General features: G+C 35.7%; 2 protein-coding genes across 3 annotated transcripts in view; both read right to left on the bottom strand.

Annotated features, from left to right (window-relative positions):
- The window catches only part of LOC112052149 (elongation factor-like GTPase 1), a 183,484-nt gene extending 181,114 nt beyond the window's left edge, over nucleotides 1-2,370 (bottom strand). For both annotated transcript variants that reach the window (XM_052886669.1, XM_052886670.1), the window contains exons 1-3: nucleotides 1,877-2,370; nucleotides 814-1,053; nucleotides 202-382 (exon numbers count right to left, since the gene is read on the bottom strand). In XM_052886669.1, the coding sequence (XP_052742629.1) occupies nucleotides 202-382; nucleotides 814-1,053; nucleotides 1,877-2,224 (769 nt within the window). In that variant the 5' untranslated portion in view covers nucleotides 2,225-2,370. The remainder of the gene's footprint in view (nucleotides 1-201; nucleotides 383-813; nucleotides 1,054-1,876) is intronic.
- A 213-nt stretch (nucleotides 2,371-2,583) lies between these two features.
- On the bottom strand, nucleotides 2,584-9,303 carry LOC128198919 (elongation factor-like GTPase 1). The gene is made up of 8 exons (XM_052886671.1): nucleotides 8,805-9,303; nucleotides 7,742-7,981; nucleotides 7,130-7,310; nucleotides 5,601-6,483; nucleotides 5,454-5,527; nucleotides 4,970-5,125; nucleotides 3,655-3,772; nucleotides 2,584-3,342 (listed from the first exon to the last, which is right to left on the bottom strand). The coding sequence occupies exons 1-8, from the start codon at nucleotides 9,150-9,152 to the stop codon at nucleotides 2,757-2,759; spliced, it is 2,586 nt and encodes an 861-aa protein (XP_052742631.1). The 5' UTR covers nucleotides 9,153-9,303; the 3' UTR covers nucleotides 2,584-2,756.
- Nucleotides 9,304-25,253: the final 15,950 nt, after the last annotated feature.

Here is a 25,253-nt window from a genome sequence, read left to right as displayed (position 1 = left end):
AAAATCTGACAATGATTGTTTTAGAATCATACATTAGGAGTATTACACTTAACCAACCTAAATTGTAGCAGTATGGTCGGTATAAGTTCTAAAATAATACTCCCTTATCGGAGATAATATAATGGGGACTTAAGCTTTACCGTAGACCATGAAAAGGGGTAGATAAAGACAAAACCAATATGATTTAGTGCTCAGACTTACCTAGTTTGTCCGAAAAAAGCTTAGCGAATGTATGTATAGTAAAACCCCATCCATCAATAGCACTAGCAAATACAACATTGCCCTGTTCTGGGGAAAAATACAACTGAGAGTCGTCAGCATCTTCAAGCGCAGAGGTCCAGTCATATATGTTATTTTCTTCCTTAGGTCCATGCATTTCCGGCTGCAATTATTATTTAAAAATAAATCGTAACCAAGCAAACATACTAAAGAATAATATAATACTAAAGAAGAAGTATTAAATAAATTAAATAAAAAAAAAAATTTAGAGTGTTTGTTTATTTGTTTGAAATAGGGTCTGCTAATAAGGTAATATTTTTCTCTAATTAAAATCAATTTCTATTTCCTAACATTGCAAAACATACTATGTAATTCAGTTAATTAGCAAATAAAATAAAGTTTAAAAATGTTAACATACTACACTAAAACAGGTCTAAAAAGAATGAAACAAGAATAATTCTGATAGAACATCGAAAAATACATTGGTAGAAAAGTGTATAAGGTAGAGCGGTGGTCTTCGTGACCTTTCTTTTGGATTTGCATTAATTAAGTAAAAAGGGCATCTGGTTAGAACAATAATTAAATTATACAAACCTGTTTGTCAATCAATGTTTCCTCATTCTCCAAAACGTTGGACGCAAACAGCTCTCCCATTACAGCGTTCACCTGTTCCATCACTTGGGTTATGTGCACATAGGCGTCAAGTGCAGTCATCTTCATCTCCACAATGAGACGGTCGATTTTGTTGAGCACTAAAACTGCACGGATATTCTCAGAATATGCCTGCTTTAATGCAAGCCTTGTCTGAGGGCATACACCTTCTACAACATCCACCTGTATAAATGAATAATAATTTAAATTAGATTGTCTTGTTGGTCCCGTGGTTAGCCAATGTCACTACGGACTACAAAATCTTGGGTGGTTCTTTCTTTCAAAAAATAATCTTACAATTTTTCAGGCAAAGTTGGAAGTTATTACACCTCAGTGTCTTGGAAAGCATGTTGAAAAGTCAGTCATTAAAATACAGAGAGTGTTAAAGTATCAAATGTTATCACCAAAAGCCCACCAACCTATACTAAAACTAAACTTGATGTCCAACAAAAATTAGGGTATAAATTCCTACTCATTTTTCATCATTCAGTGAGCAGAAATCAGCATCCACATCCTTGGGTTTGATTACCACAGGTGGGAAATATTTGTGTGATGAGCATGGGTGTTCTGTAGTGGTGTAGTTTTATATTATAAAAGTATTTATCTGTAGATTATAAATACACAGTGTAAACTCTAAATAACGACACTAAAGGGACTGTACATGTTACTAACTCTACATAGAGTGTATCATGATTGTATGGAAAGCAGACTAAACCAATCAAAGCCATATGATGTTGACGCTTTAGCGAGTTTGTCGTTAAATTAAGTGATGTTACATGGAGTTTACACTGTATACAATAAAACCAGCTATCTTAACACTGTAGTGATGTATGTATTCTGTAAGTATATATATTTTTTTAATGTAAGTTTTATTACTGTTTTGCTTAATCTCAGGTGACAAAGACAAAATTTGTGAGTATGCTATTCAACTCTGAATTGGAAATGGTGAAATAGGCTCTTTATGTTGATATAACATTATATTACAAAATGAAATGAATGTACTCACAACAACTATAGCTCCATCACACAATCTGACTGCAGTAGACACTTCACTTGAGAAGTCAATATGCCCCGGAGAGTCTATTAAGTTTACAAGGTACTCCTCTTTATCCAGGGCATGATACAAGGCAATACTGCTGCTTTTCATGGTTATACCCCTCTCCTGTTCATCTGGCCTGCTGTCCATGTATCGAAGCTTGCCGGACATTCGCTGCGATATGATACCATTGCTGGATATCAAAGAGTCTGCCAAAGTAGTTTTCCCATGATCCACGTGGGCCACGATGCAAATATTGCGAATTTTTGTGGGTTTGTTTTGAAGTTCCAACAACTTTGTCGAGTCAATTAGCCTCATTTTTGTATTTTTCACTGAAAATTTGGCACTGACACTTTTTGGAAAGCTTATTGAGAATAAAGATTTGGTTTTAAGACATAAATTTACACGTTTAGTGTAAGAAATTAACAAGAATATATTGCACAATGTGAACGAAATCCAAAAATATTGACGATGTTGACGTTTGACAATGACAGAGAATGTAACATTGACAGGTGACAGCTGACTGCATCAGTATGTGATGTTTTCGTTTAGGAATTAAAATTTACTGTACAGACTCCTGTATCTATGTATTTTTAGACTCTTGTTTTCTACAATTACAATATATCTTTTTACACATAGATAGGTAGTTCATTTCTTTTTTTTTACCACAACATACCGCGCCAGCGAGGTCGTATAAAACAAAGATTTTCCACTATAACATAAGTTACGTGCCCAATGATAATTTTATACTATAGATCGGTTACGTCCCAACATGTTTGAATAACATTCGTTGTTGACCACAACTAACATTGAGTTGTGTATAAATTTCCTCTTTTGAGCGCCTCATTTTTCATGCGCTAGTAACACATCTAACAGTATTTAACATCATTGCACGTGCCGATAAAATCACCGCAAAAAGTGAACCGAATTTAACTACGCTACTGAGCGCACAAATGCACAAATTTGTGTTTACATAAGTTAAATATTTTATAGACATACGACGACAGTCGACATAGCTCAACGAGTCGCGAAACTGAAGTGGCATTTGGCGACGGGGCACATTGTTCGAAAAGCTATCAGAAAGTCCATGTTTTCCATTTATGTGCATTTCCTCTAGTTTACTTTCTAATTTATCGTTTTTGGACATTCCTTGTAATATTTTTATATGCTGCGATATTGCTTTTAAAAGATCAGTTGACTTGTCTAGTAATAAGGTTATTTCGTTTGGTAAAGGTCTAGCTCTTATTTTTATTTTGCTTTGTTTGTTATTAGTGTATATCGTTATCAACGGATCTTTTTCAGTTTCAGTTGTTTTATCGATGTTTTGTGAGTCAATTTCTTCATTCGCCATATCTACTTTTGGTGGTTCCACTATAGTTTCTCTGAATGGCACTATAGGTTCTGATGCTGTTATTGGTATTTTTGCATATAAATTCCTAAAAAAAAATAAAAATAAATAAAATAATTTTTAAGTAAATGGAAAAGGGGATATAATGACCATGTGGAAAAAACTAATTTTGTCAATGGAACATTTTTCATATCATGTCATTCTTGAGAATATATACTCGTACTTATACTTATCATATTTTGTCATTGTCTCAGCCATAGTTATGCATGCTTTACCTTATACCACGGGTTCTGAAAACCATTCCCAGCAGAAAATACCGTCCGTCCCATGGGACTTATGCCCAATAGAATGATAGGCCCACAGGCGAAATAACAATTTCAGTTATAAATATTATACTTACTTAAGGTCTTCGAGACACCTTTGTAAATGCACTTCGCCAGCTGTTACTAAAACGTGCTCCCCTGTCTCTTGCAATAATACTTGCACACAAGAATCTGATTGATTTAGCAGTCGGAGACCTGTTTTAGATTAAGGTAGATTTATTGTAAGCGAGTCACAAAACGAGCTATGCCCGGAGTATCTCTACGTGATCGAATCAGAAATGAGGAGATGCGCAGAAGAACCGATGGACGTTGGGGTCTCCAACGTCCATCGGCTCTTCGAACTATGTGCCCCGCCTATTGCCACTTCAGCTTCGCGACTTGTTGAGCTATGGTTCTTCTGCGCATCTCCTCATCAAGGTGCTGGAATGGCGGCCCCGCACTACAAAGCGCAGTGTTTATCGATCCCCCGAATATTACGTGTCTTAAACGGTGAAAGACATCGTAAGGAAACCGGCATACCTGAGAAGTTTCTCGATTCTCAGCTTATGTGTAGTCTGCCAATCCCTCAGACCAATTATAGAAGGACCTGTATCGCACTCATAGTCATGAACAAAATTGTCTGTCATTTTCTGAGGAAAACGAGCTTAGATTTGGTGTATATCTTGTACTAGACTAGAAGTTTTTGCCCGTTTTTTACACAATTCAATTACACAGAAAGGTATTTTTACGGAGCTCTTTAACCGACGAACACGATAACAACTATTTAACATCGATACTATAGAGACAGTTTTTATAATCGCATTAGATCGTTGATCATATACTTTGACGGAAAAGAAACGTCAAGCGAGGCAGGTCCTATACAATAATTGGTCTGAGGCCAATCGGCATTGGGCCAACGTGGTGGACTACTGGTCTAACTTCTCTCATTCTGAAAGGACACTCGAACTCAGCAGTGAGCCGAATATGGGTTGCTATTATTAAGCATTACCCGTGATAGCCCAGTTTATATGACGTTTGCCTTTGATTCGGAAGGCGAAGGTTCGAATCTGGTCCAGAGTATGCACCTCCAACTTTTCAGTTATGTACATTTCAAGAAATTAAATATCACGTATAAAAATTGTCAACGTGACGCATTTTGAGAACAAACACGAACGAAACGAAAACGATTACAACAATGAAACATCGAATTGACTGTTTTAATGTGTCTTAAAAACACATTAAAACAGTGAATGCCTATGACTAGACTTCCAAATACCACAGTCTCAAGCAAGCGAGTGTCAGCATTTAGCAGCTCCCTGCAACCCGCTTGATGTCTTCAGTGCATCTAGTGGGGGGTTGAGCACATGTAAGCTTTTACGCTGAGCTATGTCAGTGGTTAGATTAAATCATTACCTTTGACCAATTGAGGTAGTTGTGACGGATATGTGGGTTCCACAGCAACCCTTAAGATTGGCACAGCAGCATACTGTATTTCGCTAAACGCTGGGCATGCTATAGTGCTACTTAAAGTAGCAGTTTTAAGTATGTGATCTTCTAAACCACCAATACCTGTAAATTAATAAACATTAAAAGAACCCAAGAATTTAATTAAATACTTCTGTTACCAGTAATTTTACTTTTCTGTGTTCTATCTCTTGACTTGCTAAGGTGGCCAATATAGAGTGGTCTTCATTTGGTAACAGAGCATTGACTATGCTAAACAATTCAATCACCTTCAACACATCAAATAGAATATATATAGTTATTAAAACTATACTGCAAATCACATTCAAATTAGCAAAACAATAGTAATATAAACAAAAATGTATTGGTATTTGAACTTGTATCATAAATTACTCTATATTTTGCCATTCAAATTTAACAAGAACCTTCTTACCTATAATATTACCAGCAACCGCCTCTTCAATATCTTCTAATTCTCTACCCATTAATATATACAGAGATTTGATTCTGAAAACAAATTCATACGATTAAAGATATAATTTCATTATTACTATCTTGTCATATACATCTTTAAACTTACTCAGTGCATGTGATGTGTTCGTCACTATGCAAGTCTTTCAATTTCTTATTAGGATCTATTTGAAAGTCTTTTTTACTAAGTACTTGGGAGGGATCATGTTTTGGGCCAAGGACATAAAGTTTGTCACCTTTCTTAACTCTACCACTAAATATTCTAGCAAAAGCTATAAATGCAGTTGGGTTTTCATCTTCCTTCTCCTTTTCATCTACAGCACATTTTTCTGGTTTATTCAAATCTGGCTCAGATTCTTTTTCCATTTTTATAGGAACTGTTTCAGAGTTAACATTATTTTTAAGTTCCTCACGCATCTGCCTGGCCTTTTCTCTCCTAAGAGCCATTTCTTCAGGCGTTAATGCCTTGGGTTTATTTTCAGGCAGAATGCTTTTATCTACACTAAACATTTTAGATATAAAAACAATCACAGGTCTGTCGTTACTGCTATCGCAGGCTATGAAGGCATCTTTCAGTTTCCTGGTCTCTTCGTGATAAGATTCGAAATCTCGAATGCGTGAGCACATAAGTTTTTCTACTTTGTCAGGCAAAATTTCTTTTGGTGATGGTAGTTTACAACAAACCATATCTAATACTGTATTTGACAATGGCAGCCATTGCATCATCAGTGATTGCAACTGTATTCTGGTGTCTGTGTGCCTCAAATCTCGAGTAGTTAGTTTAATGCCAAGCTTCTCACAAATAACAGGCACTTTTTCTTTATCATTTCTTAAAATAATTGTTTCATAAATATTCCAGAGGTTGTCAAATATGACTTGGACAAAGAGTGGTTTTTTCGCTTTCTCCTGTGCACCTTTCATGAACCGTTTAGATTTTGAATTTAAATAAAAGTCTCCCCAAAGGACTTTCCTCAATAATTCTTCTTTCACACCTGTAAATAAACAATACATATTTCAAATGAAATTTAGTGATACAAATTTAATTTATATTTAAGTAATTTTATAGTTATCACTTTTAATGTTGAATATGATTAACACACTCTATTTTGAGTGTTGCTTACAATTGATTACTATGAAGTTAATTTTCTGTAAAAATGTTTCACTGACACTGGGCTATAAGTGTTAGCTATTTATCAAGGGATAATAATGTCTCTTAGTACAATCAGATTTTAAGCCAACTGCAAGAAGTCTACTGATCATATTGGTTGTGTTCATATGTCTCATAAAACCACTAAGTCAAGTTCAATTTTTTTACTCTCTCTATGACAGTCATAGCTTCTTGATTGAGCTTTCATAATAATTGTAATTGAGTTGGGAAGTTACTTGTTGTTTGACTTAAACTCGCAGGGAGCATGTTAAACCATGGTTATTATCATAAAAATCTGACAATGATTGTTTTAGAATCATACATTAGGAGTATTACACTTAACCAACCTAAATTGTAGCAGTATGGTCGGTATAAGTTCTAAAATAATACTCCCTTATCGGAGATAATATAATGGGGACTTAAGCTTTACCGTAGACCATGAAAAGGGGTAGATAAAGACAAAACCAATATGATTTAGTGCTCAGACTTACCTAGTTTGTCCGAAAAAAGCTTAGCGAATGTATGTATAGTAAAACCCCATCCATCAATAGCACTAGCAAATACAACATTGCCCTGTTCTGGGGAAAAATACAACTGAGAGTCGTCAGCATCTTCAAGCGCAGAGGTCCAGTCATATATGTTATTTTCTTCCTTAGGTCCATGCATTTCCGGCTGCAATTATTATTTAAAAATAAATCGTAACCAAGCAAACATACTAAAGAATAATATAATACTAAAGAAGAAGTATTAAATAAATTAAATAAAAAAAAAAATTTAGAGTGTTTGTTTATTTGTTTGAAATAGGGTCTGCTAATAAGGTAATATTTTTCTCTAATTAAAATCAATTTCTATTTCCTAACATTGCAAAACATACTATGTAATTCAGTTAATTAGCAAATAAAATAAAGTTTAAAAATGTTAACATACTACACTAAAACAGGTCTAAAAAGAATGAAACAAGAATAATTCTGATAGAACATCGAAAAATACATTGGTAGAAAAGTGTATAAGGTAGAGCGGTGGTCTTCGTGACCTTTCTTTTGGATTTGCATTAATTAAGTAAAAAGGGCATCTGGTTAGAACAATAATTAAATTATACAAACCTGTTTGTCAATCAATGTTTCCTCATTCTCCAAAACGTTGGACGCAAACAGCTCTCCCATTACAGCGTTCACCTGTTCCATCACTTGGGTTATGTGCACATAGGCGTCAAGTGCAGTCATCTTCATCTCCACAATGAGACGGTCGATTTTGTTGAGCACTAAAACTGCACGGATATTCTCAGAATATGCCTGCTTTAATGCAAGCCTTGTCTGAGGGCATACACCTTCTACAACATCCACCTGTATAAATGAATAATAATTTAAATTAGATTGTCTTGTTGGTCCCGTGGTTAGCCAATGTCACTACGGACTACAAAATCTTGGGTGGTTCTTTCTTTCAAAAAATAATCTTACAATTTTTCAGGCAAAGTTGGAAGTTATTACACCTCAGTGTCTTGGAAAGCATGTTGAAAAGTCAGTCATTAAAATACAGAGAGTGTTAAAGTATCAAATGTTATCACCAAAAGCCCACCAACCTATACTAAAACTAAACTTGATGTCCAACAAAAATTAGGGTATAAATTCCTACTCATTTTTCATCATTCAGTGAGCAGAAATCAGCATCCACATCCTTGGGTTTGATTACCACAGGTGGGAAATATTTGTGTGATGAGCATGGGTGTTCTGTAGTGGTGTAGTTTTATATTATAAAAGTATTTATCTGTAGATTATAAATACACAGTGTAAACTCTAAATAACGACACTAAAGGGACTGTACATGTTACTAACTCTACATAGAGTGTATCATGATTGTATGGAAAGCAGACTAAACCAATCAAAGCCATATGATGTTGACGCTTTAGCGAGTTTGTCGTTAAATTAAGTGATGTTACATGGAGTTTACACTGTATACAATAAAACCAGCTATCTTAACACTGTAGTGATGTATGTATTCTGTAAGTATATATATTTTTTTAATGTAAGTTTTATTACTGTTTTGCTTAATCTCAGGTGACAAAGACAAAATTTGTGAGTATGCTATTCAACTCTGAATTGGAAATGGTGAAATAGGCTCTTTATGTTGATATAACATTATATTACAAAATGAAATGAATGTACTCACAACAACTATAGCTCCATCACACAATCTGACTGCAGTAGACACTTCACTTGAGAAGTCAATATGCCCCGGAGAGTCTATTAAGTTTACAAGGTACTCCTCTTTATCCAGGGCATGATACAAGGCAATACTGCTGCTTTTCATGGTTATACCCCTCTCCTGTTCATCTGGCCTGCTGTCCATGTATCGAAGCTTGCCGGACATTCGCTGCGATATGATACCATTGCTGGATATCAAAGAGTCTGCCAAAGTAGTTTTCCCATGATCCACGTGGGCCACGATGCAAATATTGCGAATTTTTGTGGGTTTGTTTTGAAGTTCCAACAACTTTGTCGAGTCAATTAGCCTCATTTTTGTATTTTTCACTGAAAATTTGGCACTGACACTTTTTGGAAAGCTTATTGAGAATAAAGATTTGGTTTTAAGACATAAATTTACACGTTTAGTGTAAGAAATTAACAAGAATATATTGCACAATGTGAACGAAATCCAAAAATATTGACGATGTTGACGTTTGACAATGACAGAGAATGTAACATTGACAGGTGACAGCTGACTGCATCAGTATGTGATGTTTTCGTTTAGGAATTAAAATTTACTGTACAGACTCCTGTATCTATGTATTTTTAGACTCTTGTTTTCTACAATTACAATATATCTTTTTACACATAGATAGGTAGTTCATTTCTTTTTTTTTACCACAACATACCGCGCCAGCGAGGTCGTATAAAACAAAGATTTTCCACTATAACATAAGTTACGTGCCCAATGATAATTTTATACTATAGATCGGTTACGTCCCAACATGTTTGAATAACATTCGTTGTTGACCACAACTAACATTGAGTTGTGTATAAATTTCCTCTTTTGAGCGCCTCATTTTTCATGCGCTAGTAACACATCTAACAGTATTTAACATCATTGCACGTGCCGATAAAATCACCGCAAAAAGTGAACCGAATTTAACTACGCTACTGAGCGCACAAATGCACAAATTTGTGTTTACATAAGTTAAATATTTTATAGACATACGACGACAGTCGACATAGCTCAACGAGTCGCGAAACTGAAGTGGCATTTGGCGACGGGGCACATTGTTCGAAAAGCCGGTGGACGTTGGAATCCCACGGTGCTGAAATGAAATGGCGACCCCGCACTAGCAAACGCAGTGTTGGTCAACCCTCCACCAGGTGGACTGACGACATGCGTTTTCATCTAGGAGTAAGTTTACTGTAATACTATTATTCTAAGAAGCTAACCTAACCTAACCTAACGTTTGTGGTGTTGTAGGGGGTATTCTCTGGAACTATTAAAGAGAAAGTACCTGCATTTTATTCACTTTTTTCACAGAAAAACAAACACTATATTTATGATTTTAGGTTCGACTTAAAAACAGCTAGCAAACTAATGTAACATTCGTACTCCATGTCTATTTAAATCTGTGCACGTACTAAATGCAATTTATTTTACGAAGCGGACCCTTTTCAGATGAGTGTTTTATATGCAAAGAGTAATATTATGAGTGTTTATTCACTGTCATTCATTCACTGCGAGAACAACAAGCAATAAATGCCTTCGGCCGGAAATTACTTTGTACTGTGATATATCACTTTCATTTAATTGTTTGAGTTATACATAAATGCAAGCATCCGAGCAGGATCCGAAATAAAAGTTGGAAATATTGTAGGCAATATTTTTTCAGGATTAGGATAATATTTACCTACTTACCTATGTATAGTTTTTCAATCCTAACTATTAAAATATGTGGCGTGCACTTCATAGATGCAAAAATTCACTGCCTGCCCGAAGGACTCAATACAAACCCGACCGACTTTTCGGTCACGGCGGCTAATCTTATGGTGAGATTAACCAATTACGCAGGAGATATTATAGTGCACAAGTGTGTGCGCAAGCACAGGTGTACTCTCTCTTCCCTCACTCTCGAAATCCGATAGGACGGCAGACCGACACGACCGGTGAGAGATCAGGCGCAGGATCGACGGCTTTACGTGCTCTCCGAGGCCTGTACTAACACCGCCAACTTCCCAACTCCAGGCTGCTATTAAGATTTTCCTTGTAAGAAAAATCCCAATAACCAATTTTGTTTTTGTTGGCCTGACCCGGGATTCGAACCCTGGACCGTCCGTAGCTGAACCAGCTAACCACGGGACCAATGAGGCATTCAAAACTAATCAATACTAACCTACTCGTATGTTTGACCACAGATTACCTACATAGTTCTCCTTGGCGAAGCCCTTGAAAGCAATCATGATTCAAAGGAGAATGCCCACCCACACATGCCCACAGCGTCGGCTCACGGAACCCAGGTATACCCCCGTGTAAAAGTAATATGTAGATCATAATATGATGTATAAAAGAAGGATCTGGTTAAATAATTGGCTTATTATAAGTATGTTTCTTAAAGAAAAATACATTTTTTTTATCACTTTTCTAGGGCAAAATTTTCGCCGTATTTCGTATACCAAAACGGCGAAGTAAGAAATACCAAGATGTTATATACATGATTACATTGCCGGGTGGTTAGGTAGGCCGGCCCGGGGATGGGCATTACCTTTTCATAGTAGCTTACCGTGCTTTTTAACCGACTTCAAAAAAAGGAGGAGGCTTCTCAATTCGACCGTATATATTTTTTTTTACCTACCATAGGCTGGCAAAAATTACAATGTCTGGTTAACATCGTGAGTAGGTACTCTAAGTACCTGCTTATAGACATAGAGCAAAGGTTCCCAAACTTTTAAAATAACAGAACGCCCACTAAATACCTTTATTTTTAAGGAACCCCTTATCAAATAATAACAAATCAAAATCACTGTTTAATTAAAATTAAAAGTATACTTTTGTTTGGTATTATAAAAGTAAAAAAAGTTTAACGTTGACGATGTTTTTCACTAGAATTCATACAATAACAATTAAAATGCATGTACCTTAGACGGTTGTGGCTACTGCGCTCATTGATCTCTACTACACGTATAGTGAACTTCAGATGAAGCTTATGATGATTCTTTGAGAAAAGGTACCTGATTAGTATATTCGCCAGCCGCGTTCGATTTTGAATTAGGTAATGTTTTTTCGCTTCCGTCACCATTTTTAGTACAACGTGCATGACAGCGTTTTGTTAGCTACATGTTGCTATTGCACTTTAGTGTCTAACTGTGTGTTCCCACTGCAGTGAATTAGTAGACATAGATTATTCTCCATTGGGCGCAGTTTGAATCAATTTTGACGTAATGGAATATTTATTATTTATTTTTTACTTTTAATGTGATGAACAAAAATGTGTCACTGTACTGTGTATTGTGGTACAAAGTATATCATATAAATAATAATATGTAATTGCTTTATTTCGGAAATAATTAATTATATTCGACAGTTCTATGCGCATATCTAAGTATAAAGCATCCAGTCTGTGGTATCTATAGGTGACTTTACAGCGGAACCCCTGGGCACAGTAAAGATATTACAAGCAGTATAATAACTCGGCCGTATTTTTGAAATAAATACCTACAGCCGCGCGGCACGTAAACATGTGATAGGGCTGCCCGCCTGCAGCATTTTAATTACATTTGCTAACTTAGTGTTTCCACTTAGTTTTGTGATTGTAAATAAACTTTTTTTATATAAACAAATAAAATACTTTGTAAATTGTAGTAAAATGGGAAGTGATAAATAAAAATGCGTGTTTTTTGATTGGTTGATTTAATTAAGGCTGATACTACGTCAATGATCTTGAAGGATTGGTCGTATTCTTAAACATATTTATTTCGGTGATGCCATCTAGGTATTACCTCCACACTACGTGAACAAATAAAAAAAAAAGATAAATACCTTCATGAAATTGTAGTGATTTAAAATAGATAATGAAACAATGAACACACGCACTAATTGTCCCTACGATACGATAGTTCCCCTAGATTTCTCTAGGATGCCATTATCAGATCCTGACATGAAAAAAATGGGAATAACCTAAAAGAATATTCATCCAAACAAAAAATTTTACAAATGGTTACAAATTTTACAATATTTTTAAAGGTTTACAAATGACGGAAATATCGCTGTAAATACGATACGATCCTTTTTGGAAGTCGGTTAAAATTCTTGTCACCAATGCCAAGCTGAGCAAAAGTTTTATGAGCTTGCACATTAAAGCGCATAAAATCCGCCATTTTGATTTTTTAAGAACTAAGTTACCCAGTGACACTCGGCCTATCTAGACGAGTCTAATGACATATCATTTATCAGTATGTGTGCTTGGCAAATTTGTTCGTAACACTCCCGAAGGTCGGCGCGGTCCGGGAGGGGGGTAACGATGCCCAGCGCGTACGACTTCACACCCGCGCAGTCCTTTCCTCCCGTCGCCCGCATACAACAACAAGTCATAACATTCAAACACATACTCCTCCTTTGGACTTCGCCGCAGTCGGGTAACAAAACACAAATGATCCGAGCACAGTCACACAAAACATTGTACAAGCAGTCGAGGTTTTAACACAAGCTTATCGTACCTGCTGTATCGTGATTCATGAACCGCGTATAACTACCTATTTCAATCGTGTCAATCACTTTCCTTTACTCTATTCACTTTATTTACTAATCCAGATACCTACCTTTATTCTGGAGATAAAAGGAAATACCTTATCCATTAAAAAATACAAGATTATGTACCTACCTACTAATAAGTAAATTTATTTTAAAGTCTTACCTTTCAGAGTTTCCAGGTAACTTACAAAAAGTTATCTCTGGATGGGATAATTTTGAATTCATGCATCCAAAAACGGCACAGTATTTCCTACTGGTCTTAATTAAAAAAATCTAATACTATTAATACACTTTACTCTGTTAATACACCGTGCGTTCGTTCGTCACCGCGGCACAGTCGCGACTGTCTTCATCCTACGATCACCCCATGTTCAAGGTGCGTAGGTATAGCTCGCGTTTCGACCTCTAGTATGAAGTCCAACTACTGGTTGTAATATCTTTACTGTGCCCTGGGCTAGGTTAGCGGAACTTACTTTGAGAATCACTGCTGTAGACTATACTCATTCCATTGATACTACAGAAACGTACCGTAAATTTGCACAGTAAATAATATGATTCTGTGAACACGAAACCGCGAGTAGGTACATCACGTATAGTTTGGATAGGAACTTATACGTGATGCGAATGTTAGTTTTTATTTGGATTTGTTTACGAAAAATTACAATTTTGTGTACATTCTGCAACGTGTCCACTATGAAAAATATTTTGTGGAATTGTGACCAAAATTTTTACATACAATACTTTATTTTTAGTTACTCTAAACACGTATGTTTTAAAAACAAACGTTTGTTTTATTTTTTGTTGATTTTCCACAAAGCTTTTATTGTTTGTTTGTAGAATAGCGACGCACTGTGCGTCGCTTCAATTAGCTAGGTACTATAATTTAAGCTTGTTAATATTAAAAACATCATAGAGGATTTTTTATCTAAGCCTTAATAAACTCAATGATTAAACGTTAGAAAGAAATACGAAACGAGACTCAATTTCTGTCTTTTGGACTATAAGTATACTGTGTGTTCAGTATTTCAGAACTGAATTACAATAATATGTTTTATTTATTTCCGAACGACGCATTGGCCGTCTCGTTCTCGCAATCTCTTGGTCTCTCTCTCTCTCTCCTCAAGACAGCGAATAAAAACACATCATGCTCAGCAGCAGCAGCAGCATGCAGCAGTGCTCCTCGAGTTTTACTTAAAAATCCTTATACGTAGTGAACCAGTTACCTGATAACATGCAATATCGAACTAAATAAGTAAGAAAAAATTAAACCTACATCAATGTGTAGATGAGTCCAACGCTGTCTAAACCTAAGTCCAAATGTTTCATCACAACTAAGTAAGTGACTCACTCACCAACGGACGTATACCTATAGTTTCACCGGGGTAGTTCTAAGTTCCCATACACGTAGGAACACTGAATTAAATTATAACCTAAATTACCCGTTGATAATGTAGTTTTAGTTGTTTGTAGAATAGCGACGCACTGTGCGTCGCTTCAATTAGCTAGGTACTATAATTTTAAGCTTTATAAAAATATTATAAAGTAAAAAAATAATGAAACAGTAAAATAATAGACACTAAAATCTTATTTGCTACTTGGCGGTTAAATTAAACTTAAATATTTTGTAAGCAGTAGCCGAAACCTACCTATTTTTACGATCCGTTTATATTTTACTATTCATAGAGGCTCCGGCCACAACAAAGTTATAGTCACCCTAAATCCACCAAACCTTATCAATGCAGCGTGGTTAGATCAAGCTCCAACTCCCTAGAGGTGCCTTCTCTAGGGAGTAGAGGAGCAGGGGAGCTGCTAATGAATAAAATGAACAAAAAAAATTTGCGGTGGCGCCCATCTTAGATTTTAAATTTATCATCGTGTATAGTAAGTATTCTACACTATGATTGCTACAATTTTCATCAAACAAATAAAAGAAAACTCCAGAGTGAATCAGCTTTTAAACAAAAACAAACAACATCGAAATCTGTTCATCGTTCGGGAGCATCGTACCATAGACAAACACACGTCAAACTTATAAAACACCGTTGGTTTTGCTTTGGATATTAAAATAGATGTTGACATAACACATACACTAAAATCTGCTGGAAAAATGTAAAAAATTCACACAGAATTATTTACCAGGCTCATGTAGGTATACCTTAATATGTGGTGTGCTAAATCTACCCGCAATGCGGTTAGCGGATGTCCATCCATCGTAGCCTCGTACCCCCGTGTCAATAATTCATCAAACTGGACAATGTGGGATCAAACCGGCCGATATTGCTACTGCATACACTTGCGTTATTCTCTAAACGCGCAACTTTGTTTTCAACGATGATACACGTTTTTTATGTGAGTCTCACTAGCTCTGTGATTAAAACGTGGAAAGAAATCTATAACCCGATTTCCGTCTTTTGAACTATGAGAATAATAGACTTAGACGGCCTCCGTGGCGCAGTGGATTATAAGTCCAGTGTGCGATCTTTGGCTGGGCCCATTGACGTTTGACATTGCTCCAGGTCTGGCTAGTGGAAGGCTTCAGCCGGGGCTTGTTACCACCCTACCGACAAAGAGGTATCGCCAAGCGATTTAGCGTTCCGGTGTCGTGTAGAAACCGAAAGGGGTGTGGATTTTCATCCTCCTCCTAACAAGTAAGCCTGCTTTCATTTTAGATCGCACCATTAATTACCATCAGGTGAGATTGAAGTCAAGAATAAAAAAATAATAATATTATTGTGTAAATGAATAGATACAATTTAATTTTCAAGAAAATATAGGATTTTTGACTTAGCTTTAATAGCTCACTGATTAAACGGTGGCAAGAAATACGAAACGAAACTCAATTCCTGTCTTTTAGATAATAAGTTTAATGTGCAGATGAGTGCTACGCTGTCTAAACATAAGTCCAAATGTATCACCGCAACTGAGTACATGACTCACTTACCAGCGGACGTATAAATTATAACCTTAGTTATTCGTTGATAATGTAGTTTTCCATTAGTAAAACATTTTTGAAAATCAGTTCAGTAGTTTTGAGTTAAATCGTACAAAACCAACAAATAAACTCACTTTCGCATTTATAATATAAGTATGAATATAAAAAGTAGGTAAGTTCCTAAGTCCACATGTGGGACAGTCATATAGGTTTAAAAACACTTTTTTTATTTATACTTTACAAGTTAGCCCTTGACTACAACCTCACTTGATGGTAAGTGATGATGCTATCTAAGATGAAAGCGGACTAACTTGTTAGGAGGAGGATGAAATTCCACACCCCTTTAGATTTCAACACGACATCGTACCGGAACGCTAAATCGCTTGGCGGTACGTCTTTGTCGGTAGGGTGGTAACTAGCCACGGCCGTTGCCTCCCATCAGCCAGACCTGGACCAATTAAGAAATCCTCAATCGGTCCAGCCAGGGATCGAACCCAGGACCTCCGACTTGTAAATCCACCGCGCATACCACTGCGCCACGGAGGCCGTCAAAACACTACCCTGAAAGAGTTGTTTATTTTATTTCTCTCTTCCCTGTTCTTTCCACTATTTCGTTGTTCTCGTGTTCGTAATTAGTCGGAATAGCTTGAAAAGATTACCACTGTGTCAGCAATTTCTTAAAATTGAGAGCTGGCAAGGGTCCAGACATAAACAAGTTCGTGCAAGCTGTTTAATTTAACGGCTCGCTGCTCGGAGTTTATGTCATATCCCGTCTTAACAACAACCAGCTTGAATTTGTTGAAATATGCCGTAAGCAAACAATATGTTTCCTTCGTACACAGTATCTGGTGGGTTAACAAATATAAAGTTCCTTAAAGTCGAATTACATTCATATCTTCGTCTGTACTAATATTATAAAGAGGTAAAGTTTGTGGTATTGTGTTGTATATTTTATTATTGTATTGTATAATCTCTGTATCTGTTGAATTTAGGTAGGTACATCATCATTATCAACCCATATTCGATTCACTGCTGAGCTCGAGTCTCCTCTCAGAATGAGAGGGGTTAGGCCAATAGTCCACAACGCTGTCCCAATGCGGATTGGCATACTTCACACGCGCAGAGTATTAAGAAAATTCCTTGGTATGCAGGTTTCCTCACGATGTTTTTCTTTTACCGTTTGAGACACGTGATATTTAATTTCTTAAAATGCACACAACTGAAAAGTTGGAGGTGCATGCATTCGAACCCACGCCCTCCGGAATCGGAGGCAGAGGTCATATCCACTGGGCTGTCACGGCTCTTTAGTTTTTATTTTTTCTTTTTTAGGTAGGTACATAATAGTATAAAATCGTTGCCACTTACAAATAATGTGGATTTCTAGTGGTAAAAGAATTTTCAAAATCAGTAAAAGTTGTGTGCTACAAAATCACCGCCCAAAATCATCACTGAGCGCAGACAATATTCACAACTTTGTGTTTACTTTTTTTTGTTTCTTATAGGACCTCTACTATCTATTAAACTTAAAAAAAGAATATTATACATACATACATACAAACATAAACATAGCCCTTCTTGCAATCGGTTAATAACAAAATTGGCTAAATGCAAGTTATATAAGAAGCAGTTAAAATCTGTACAACACTGTGAAATGAAACAATCCAGTAACACAAATAAGTTTTGATTACTTGCTTGATTGCGAACTTAACAAGAAGTTGGGAAACATGAATGAAACACCTGGCCACATTTAGTTGGACGTGTACAAATGTGGACGTATTGTTGTTCGTAATTTGTTTCAGCGTGCTTTCAGCGATGCATTTTGCTTCTAAAATGTGAGCGGATTATCCTGTACCAGCCAATTTATTTGTGTAGGTATACTCTGGATAAGTTTATCGACTACCTACTTTGTTATTTGCAGAGAGTAACCAGAGTGAGTATTTACAAGTAACGTGTAAAGTTTTTTTTTTTTGGTTGCACCCATAAAAAAACAAACGTCACGTGTCCACCGCATATACAAACTTCTTTCATAATTTGTATTTCAAAAGGAGATGGTCCAAAATTGTATGAAGCTCAGGATCAGTCATTGTCTCAGACTAATTAGATAAAGACCTGCCTCGCAAGACATTTTTTTTTCTGTCAAAATGATCAACGATCTTATGCGATAATAAACAATGTCTTTATAGAATCGATGTTTAATAGTTTACAATCGTGTCCGTCGGTTAAAAACCTCCGTAAAAATATCTTCTTGTGTAGTTAAATGGTGTAAAAAACGAACAAAAACTGCTAGTTTAGTATAAGATATGTATGAAAGCTAAGCTCGTTTTCTTTAGAAAATGGCAGAAAACTTTGTTCGTGAATTTGGGTGCGATACTAGTCCTTATGTATTTAGTCTGAGGTCATTGTACCCTGGTGGAAATAAAAGACAACATTTTTTAAACTATTTTTGATTATACAAAAAAAAAAATTATACAAATCAACGAATTTACTTTAATTCTTTCGAAATAATATTAATTCTCTCCCAAGAAATGCAATATTACTGTGGGTATTAATGGCGGATTGATTACGTTTCAATGCAGTAGTCGATTTGAGGTTTGCTGTCAATTGTCATGTCATATTTGCTGTATGGGCGCCATCTTGATACAACTCGAAAACATGAGTTTTAATTTTATTTATATCTTTTTATTTAGTACCCCGTATTATTAGAATTTAAAAAATACTAGGGTTTTATTAAACAAGAGTGGACCTGAAATGGACCTTCTCCTTACACTAACAACAATCACATAAATTAATATAATAATTACTAATAAAAAAATAATCCATCTTATTTCTTTAGTTTTTGTGAACAGTTTTTAAAATATTTAAAAATATATGACGCCATTTTTCTTGAATAATATTGAAAATTACTGATGCGACGCTTCGTGTCGTACTTACTCGGAAACAGTTACAGCCGTTTATAAGAACCATTCATGGCTTGAATTAATACATCATCGGCTTAGCACCGTCATCGATCTAATCAGCAGGTAGAACATACCTAGTAATATTATGATGTTATTTTTCACTTTTCAGTTTAGTGAGTACGTCTTTAGGTTTTGAAATCAACTTGAGAACCTCCTTTCTTTTTTGAAGTCGGTTAAAAAATGTATGGGAATGACAGATCTTGATCACGTGACCTGTCGATAGCAAATGTCATTCCCTTTCATTTTTCTAGTTTTCGAAGCGTTTGCAATCGAAGAAGGAGAATCGTCGTGACTTGACTACAGGGGCTGTTTCGGTCTGTACGCATTCAGACCATGCCTCTCGTTCGTGATAACTCTCTCTCTCCTTTATTTCTATCTCCTTTTCGGACGTCCTCTTTTTCTTTTTTCGCCCTTGTGCATCGTTTCTGTAACCCTGGTTAACCACGAAGGGGGATGCGTATGAGTCTGGTATAATAACGCCAGTATACTCTAATGGCGAACTTTGAAAGATGTATCCCTAATACCTATTTCATGTGTTAACATATTAGACTGCATGGTATTATAATAAGGCTAGTCAGCGTTACCAATAAGTTTTGACAAATAAAAAAACTTGGACTACGTATTAGAGCTAAATATAGAGAAAATATCAATACCAACGTTCTTGTAACAAAATTCACGGTGGGTATTAACTTTTCTCGGTATTATATAATGATTTATTTATTTTGCTATCATCCGCGAAAAGTCGACGAACCCATGCGACAACGTCACCCAGGTCCGACAAAATACTCTTTACGTACGTTTCACCCCGAAACCGGAGCATCCTCAGGAGATGTTGACTCTACAACGTGCAATTGCGAAGTCTCGGTATTGCTAAATGGTTTTCTATATTGGCATTTCTATGAAACACTGTTGTGTGTTTATGTAGGTACGTATCAATTTATGTTATTCGAAACATAAAATGCTTCAGCTAAAATATTAATTATCTTCTTAGTTGGTTGCATAAAAAATTAAATTGCAGATTCATCCGTACTTTTACGCCGTGTAAATAATCAATAACTTAGATACATAATATTAATATAGAGACTGAACTTATTCAAATAAAAACATTCGAAGTAACTAGGTAGTACTAGAACGCTAAATATAATAATCTTTTAAAACATTGGTTAATTTTAGAGAAAATAAGTGACTATGTAAGCAACTAATACCCATTTCGTTATTAATTACTAACCATAAAGATTACCCAAGATTTTCCAAATTAATGGAGACTGAAAATTACTTAATACTCTGTACACTAAAGGACTAAAAGTGCGATTACTTTAAACAGTTTATAGTTTAATGCCCTTGTAAAATTATGTTTACAGCTTTAATCAAAGCAATAAATTAATTTGCCGCTCGGGTTTCAGGACAAAGCGTAAATCTTAACAATTAATAAATTAACGATGTTCTCATATTACGTCACTTGTTCAATATTCATTACACGGGTTTAAACAAATTTATCAAAATGTTTACTCGTGCTTACTCGTTGAAGTTGATAACTTTTATAGGGCGTACCTATGTACAATGTAGATGTAATAGATAACCCGACCGACCAGCCTTTAGCCAAGTGGCACGTCGATTCTCTTTCTACTATCGCAAACGCTTCGAAAAGTAGAAAAATGTATGGGAATTACAGACCTTGATCATGTGACCAGTCGATATACATATCGATAACCTGAGAGCGCGGTTACACGTAACTTTCCATGTTTTTGATTGTGTAAGTCCCGTAGGCTTCTTATGGGACCTCAGCGGCGTCACCAGGGGGTTTGGGCGAGCGCAGAAGCATGGCTGGTGGGCAGGCAGAAGCAGAATAGATGAGCGGAACGACTCTCTAAGGTGGTGGTGTCCGGCTTCGGCCGTGGCTAGTTACCACCCTACCGGCATAGACGTACCGCCAAGCGATTTAGCGTTCCGGTACGATGCCGTGTAGAAACCGAAAGGTGTGTGGATTCGCTTCCATCTTAGACTGCATCATCACTTACCATCAGGTGAGATTGTAGTCAAGGGCTAACTAGTAAAGAATAAAAAAAAATAAAAAAAAAAAAAATGTCGCAAATGTCATTCCCATACATTTTTCTAGTTTTTGAAGCGTTAGCGATCGTAGAAAGAGAATCGACGTGCCACTTGGCTACAGGGGCTGACCTGCTTTGCAGATATTGTCTATCGACACATATTGAAGTTTTTATTCATACCAAATCTTTCTTCCACTCTGGTGGGTAGCTGGATGTGTTATACTTTGTGCCTGGGAGAGCACGTTAAGTCGTTTAGTACACAGAATTGATTTATTTTGCTACTCTGCGAAGAAATCAACGAATTCAAGCGATCCATAAGTGTCTGTCGAAAATGCCTCTACGTACCCCGAAAAACCCATGCAGACCTATTCATAAATTTAGTCTTAGTTATCAATCTATTAAAATAAACATCAAATCAATTGACAAAATGTCATTTACCTACTGTGTGATATCCACCTGCAAACACCGGATGACATTTTTACATGGAATCTCAATTTCGTTAATGTCAACTAGCTTACCTGCTGGACCATCCTCAGCTGAAGTTGATTTTACATTATAAAGTTGTAAATCGTTGATAATAGTTCACTAATGAATATAAAAACTAATTTAATAGGCTAGTTGAAACTTTTTTTTTATTAATGTCCTAAGTTCATTAGATTGAAAATATATTTTCATATTTTTTTGAGACTTTATTACCGACACAACAGTTTTAAAATATATTTTTGATAATACTAGCTAGAATGCCTGTCGGCTATGATGGTCTATGTTTCAATTGTTTCATGACGTCACTATAACAAATCCTTTACAAACGGAGCGTTTAACAAAAATATTAGATATCAATTAGTTTGACGTTTCGTACATCAAGGTTCATTGTCATGTCACAAAATGGACGACAGCGTTTTGACGTTTGGAAAATTAAAAAAACACATGATTTTTAACCGACTTCATGACAATTGAACATACAAAAAAATAATTTCAGTTAGCGCAGGTTTTAGAGAGTATATAGGTTACGGTTTTATCTATATTGCCAATCACTTGATTTGTGGCCGTCACTACGTCACAATAATAAAATGCAGCAACGTAATGCCTATCCATACATAAATCATTGTCCATCCGGGCACCCATATCGTTATTAGGTAACAAAAAGGCCCGCGAGCTTCGTTACAGCGACAAAGCTTGACAGATGACGTGACAAATCCATCTCCCGGAATAAATTCACATTGAATGAAAGTTTTTCGCGAAACATATTGGCCCCCAATTCCTTTGTGGATGGGCAATATAAATAAATCTTTCAAAAGAAAGTGGTTATAAATCTAAATGGGAGCGCATTTTTCGCATCCGTTAGGCTGTGTGCAGACTTGCGACTTTTAGGTTTCACTTATATTACAATTGGCAACGTAGTATGCATAAACATCATCATTATTAACAACCCATATTCAACACATTCCCGCAATGTTGAGCATCACAGTCTCCTCTCAGAATGATAGGGGTTAGGCTAATAGTCTACTACACGCTGTCCCAATGCGGACTGGCAGAAATCACAAACGCAGATAATTAAGAAAATTCCCAGGTATGCAGGTTTCCTAACAATATTTTTCCTTCACCGTTTGAAACACGTAATATTTAATATCTTTGAAAGTGCACACCCAAGACCGGATTGAAAAATACTCCTGCGAACCAAAAACAGAGGTCTTATTTATTGGGTTATCATAATGCATTAACATACATATAAATATATTATTTATATTTCACATTTGTCTTTGTTATCATAGATCAAGAGCCTGCTATAGCCAACATACCTTACATTACATTGGTAAGTTCCGGTAGCCAATTATGGAACTTGTACACAGGTTTTAAGCGTCCAGATTCTCATCCATCCAAGTGTAAAACCTATAATTTTGATAGTTTCTTGGAAATAATATGGGAAATCACGGCTCCAGCCATGACTTATTAACTACATACTAGTACAGTAAACCAGGAAAATTACTATTTCCTAGTCAGTTTTTTCCAGGGAGCAATAGCTTTATCATCGTTCTCACCAAAGGGCTTTTACTGTTAGCTTTTCTAATGGTGCTTCGAATGCTTTTGAACGAGTTGCAACCGTTAAAACCATAGCTTACTTTTATTTAAACAACGTAGGAATATTACGCGTGTGTGTTTGGCTTTAGTAAGCGTTGGGTTCGCAATTTATTTGTATACCAAAGGATTAGTGTGAATGAATTTCAAATAGTGATATTGCTAGTTTTTGTATTTTATTTTATTTAATTAATATTCAATACTTACTAGCAATCATACATCATTGTTATAAAGTACTGGTAATTCAATATTCTTCTCTACTTACTGTGATTTAAAAAAAATATTTGTTGTTTCAGATCACATTTATTATCAGTCATGTCTTTTGAAAAACACGACAACAATCCACAGACGAGGCTTAAATCATGATCATCTCACCATATAGACCATATATTTATAGCCTTTTTCAGAGATAGAATAGAAAAAAATCATAATAATATTAAGTACTTACCTAATTAATTTCTGAACGAAAAATTAACTTCTGTTTTTACCGTAAATCCAGATTCTCGTAGAGGTAATGATAATAATCATGGCGTTCCAAGTTTTATAAGTGTAGTTGCAATCTGTCTAGTGTCTATTCCACAATTCAAAATGAATAAAAAAAAAAAAACAAAATCTCAAACACACATTCATTAAGTTTATTCTCCAAGGGTACACTGCATCGGTTGCAATTGCAACGTAGCTTATTTCTAGAAAATCGCGTCTTGCTATGCAAATACGCCAAATAACCTGAGGTAAATGTTATTTTCCTCAGAGAATTACCCCGTTGTATCACTGCATCGTAGAAAATGTACAAGGTTTCAAGTTTCGAAGTACCAAAGATCAAAGTTGCATCGACTCGTTGACCCGGGGGATGTTTCATTGAGCGAAGAACCACTTTATCAGCGCAAAAGATTTGAAATGCCTTTGTATGTGACTCTAGCAAGTATTAAATCAAAACTAAGCCGATTATTTTATAGAGAAACTAGAACGATACTGTTTGTCGTTTTATTTATGGCTATTCAATTTATTCATATGAAATACTCTTTCTAAATTATAATAAAAGAGTATTACAAGTTGGTGTTGAAAAAAATATTTATTAAGTCTTGTTTCGCTTTACCTCAAAGGCGATACATGACTTAATATTTTTACAATAATTGCGTTATGTAATTGTCTTGGTATTTTTAGTAGGTACGTACGTACGTACTTTTCTGCCACAGAAAACAAATTAGACATTTATAGTTTCGAACCAAAAATATAAAGCCTCTACCTGTAATAAACGTCATTTTATTCATTCGCTATATGTATCTAAGTTTGCTATCAAATGATTTTTGCATTCAATTCAAAATTAAAAAAAAATACTTTGAAATGAAAGCACGTTCCATTTAAAATAAAAAAAATGTTATACGATTTTGTTCTATTGATTATTGAAAAGTTAGTTGCCACGTCACGAGGCATATTTGGCGATGGCAATGGAAAGTTTTACTATGTTCCCATTCCGATGTCTGAAATAAAACAGGTCACCCGACTCTGATTGCTTTCATAACCTTATAATAGAGTTTTGTGCAGTACGCAATCCCAGAGCGTCTAAAGGTTATCACTCATCTAGCGCTAATTGAAGATCGTCGAAATTAAGGAATAACATCCAGCATGTTTATGTTCCCATGCAAAACAGGTGTATAGACACGAAACACAATACATCTGTATTCTTTATCACTAGTAAATACGAATTTGGGAGTCTAATCTGTCGAATTTGTCGGCTATCTAGAGTATAAATGAGAAGAAAGCATATTCATAGAAGATGTATTTGCCGAGACTAAATGCTAAAAATGAACATTAGCAAGACGAAGATTATGACTAATGCTCATGTACCGCTCCACCTAGTTATTGTTGAGGACTCTGCGCT

The sequence above is a fragment of the Bicyclus anynana genome, chromosome 17, assembly GCF_947172395.1.
Source record: "Bicyclus anynana chromosome 17, ilBicAnyn1.1, whole genome shotgun sequence".
NCBI classification, from domain to species: Eukaryota; Metazoa; Arthropoda; class Insecta; order Lepidoptera; family Nymphalidae; genus Bicyclus; species Bicyclus anynana.
Note: the sequence above shows the minus strand (reverse complement) of the source record. Positions and strands in the feature narration are given on the sequence as shown.

Bases quoted from the DNA above. Each gene is read 5' to 3' on its own strand.
- LOC128198919 (XM_052886671.1), bottom strand. From the start codon at position 9,152: ATGAGGCTAATTGACTCGACAAAGTTGTTGGAACTTCAAAACAAACCC. The intron at 7,311-7,741 runs GTTTGTATAATT...TAATAATTGCAG, and splicing joins AAACATTGATTGACAAACAG to CCGGAAATGCATGGACCTAA. The intron at 3,773-4,969 runs GTAATGATTTAA...AATCTAAAACAG, and splicing joins ACTACCTCAATTGGTCAAAG to GTCTCCGACTGCTAAATCAA.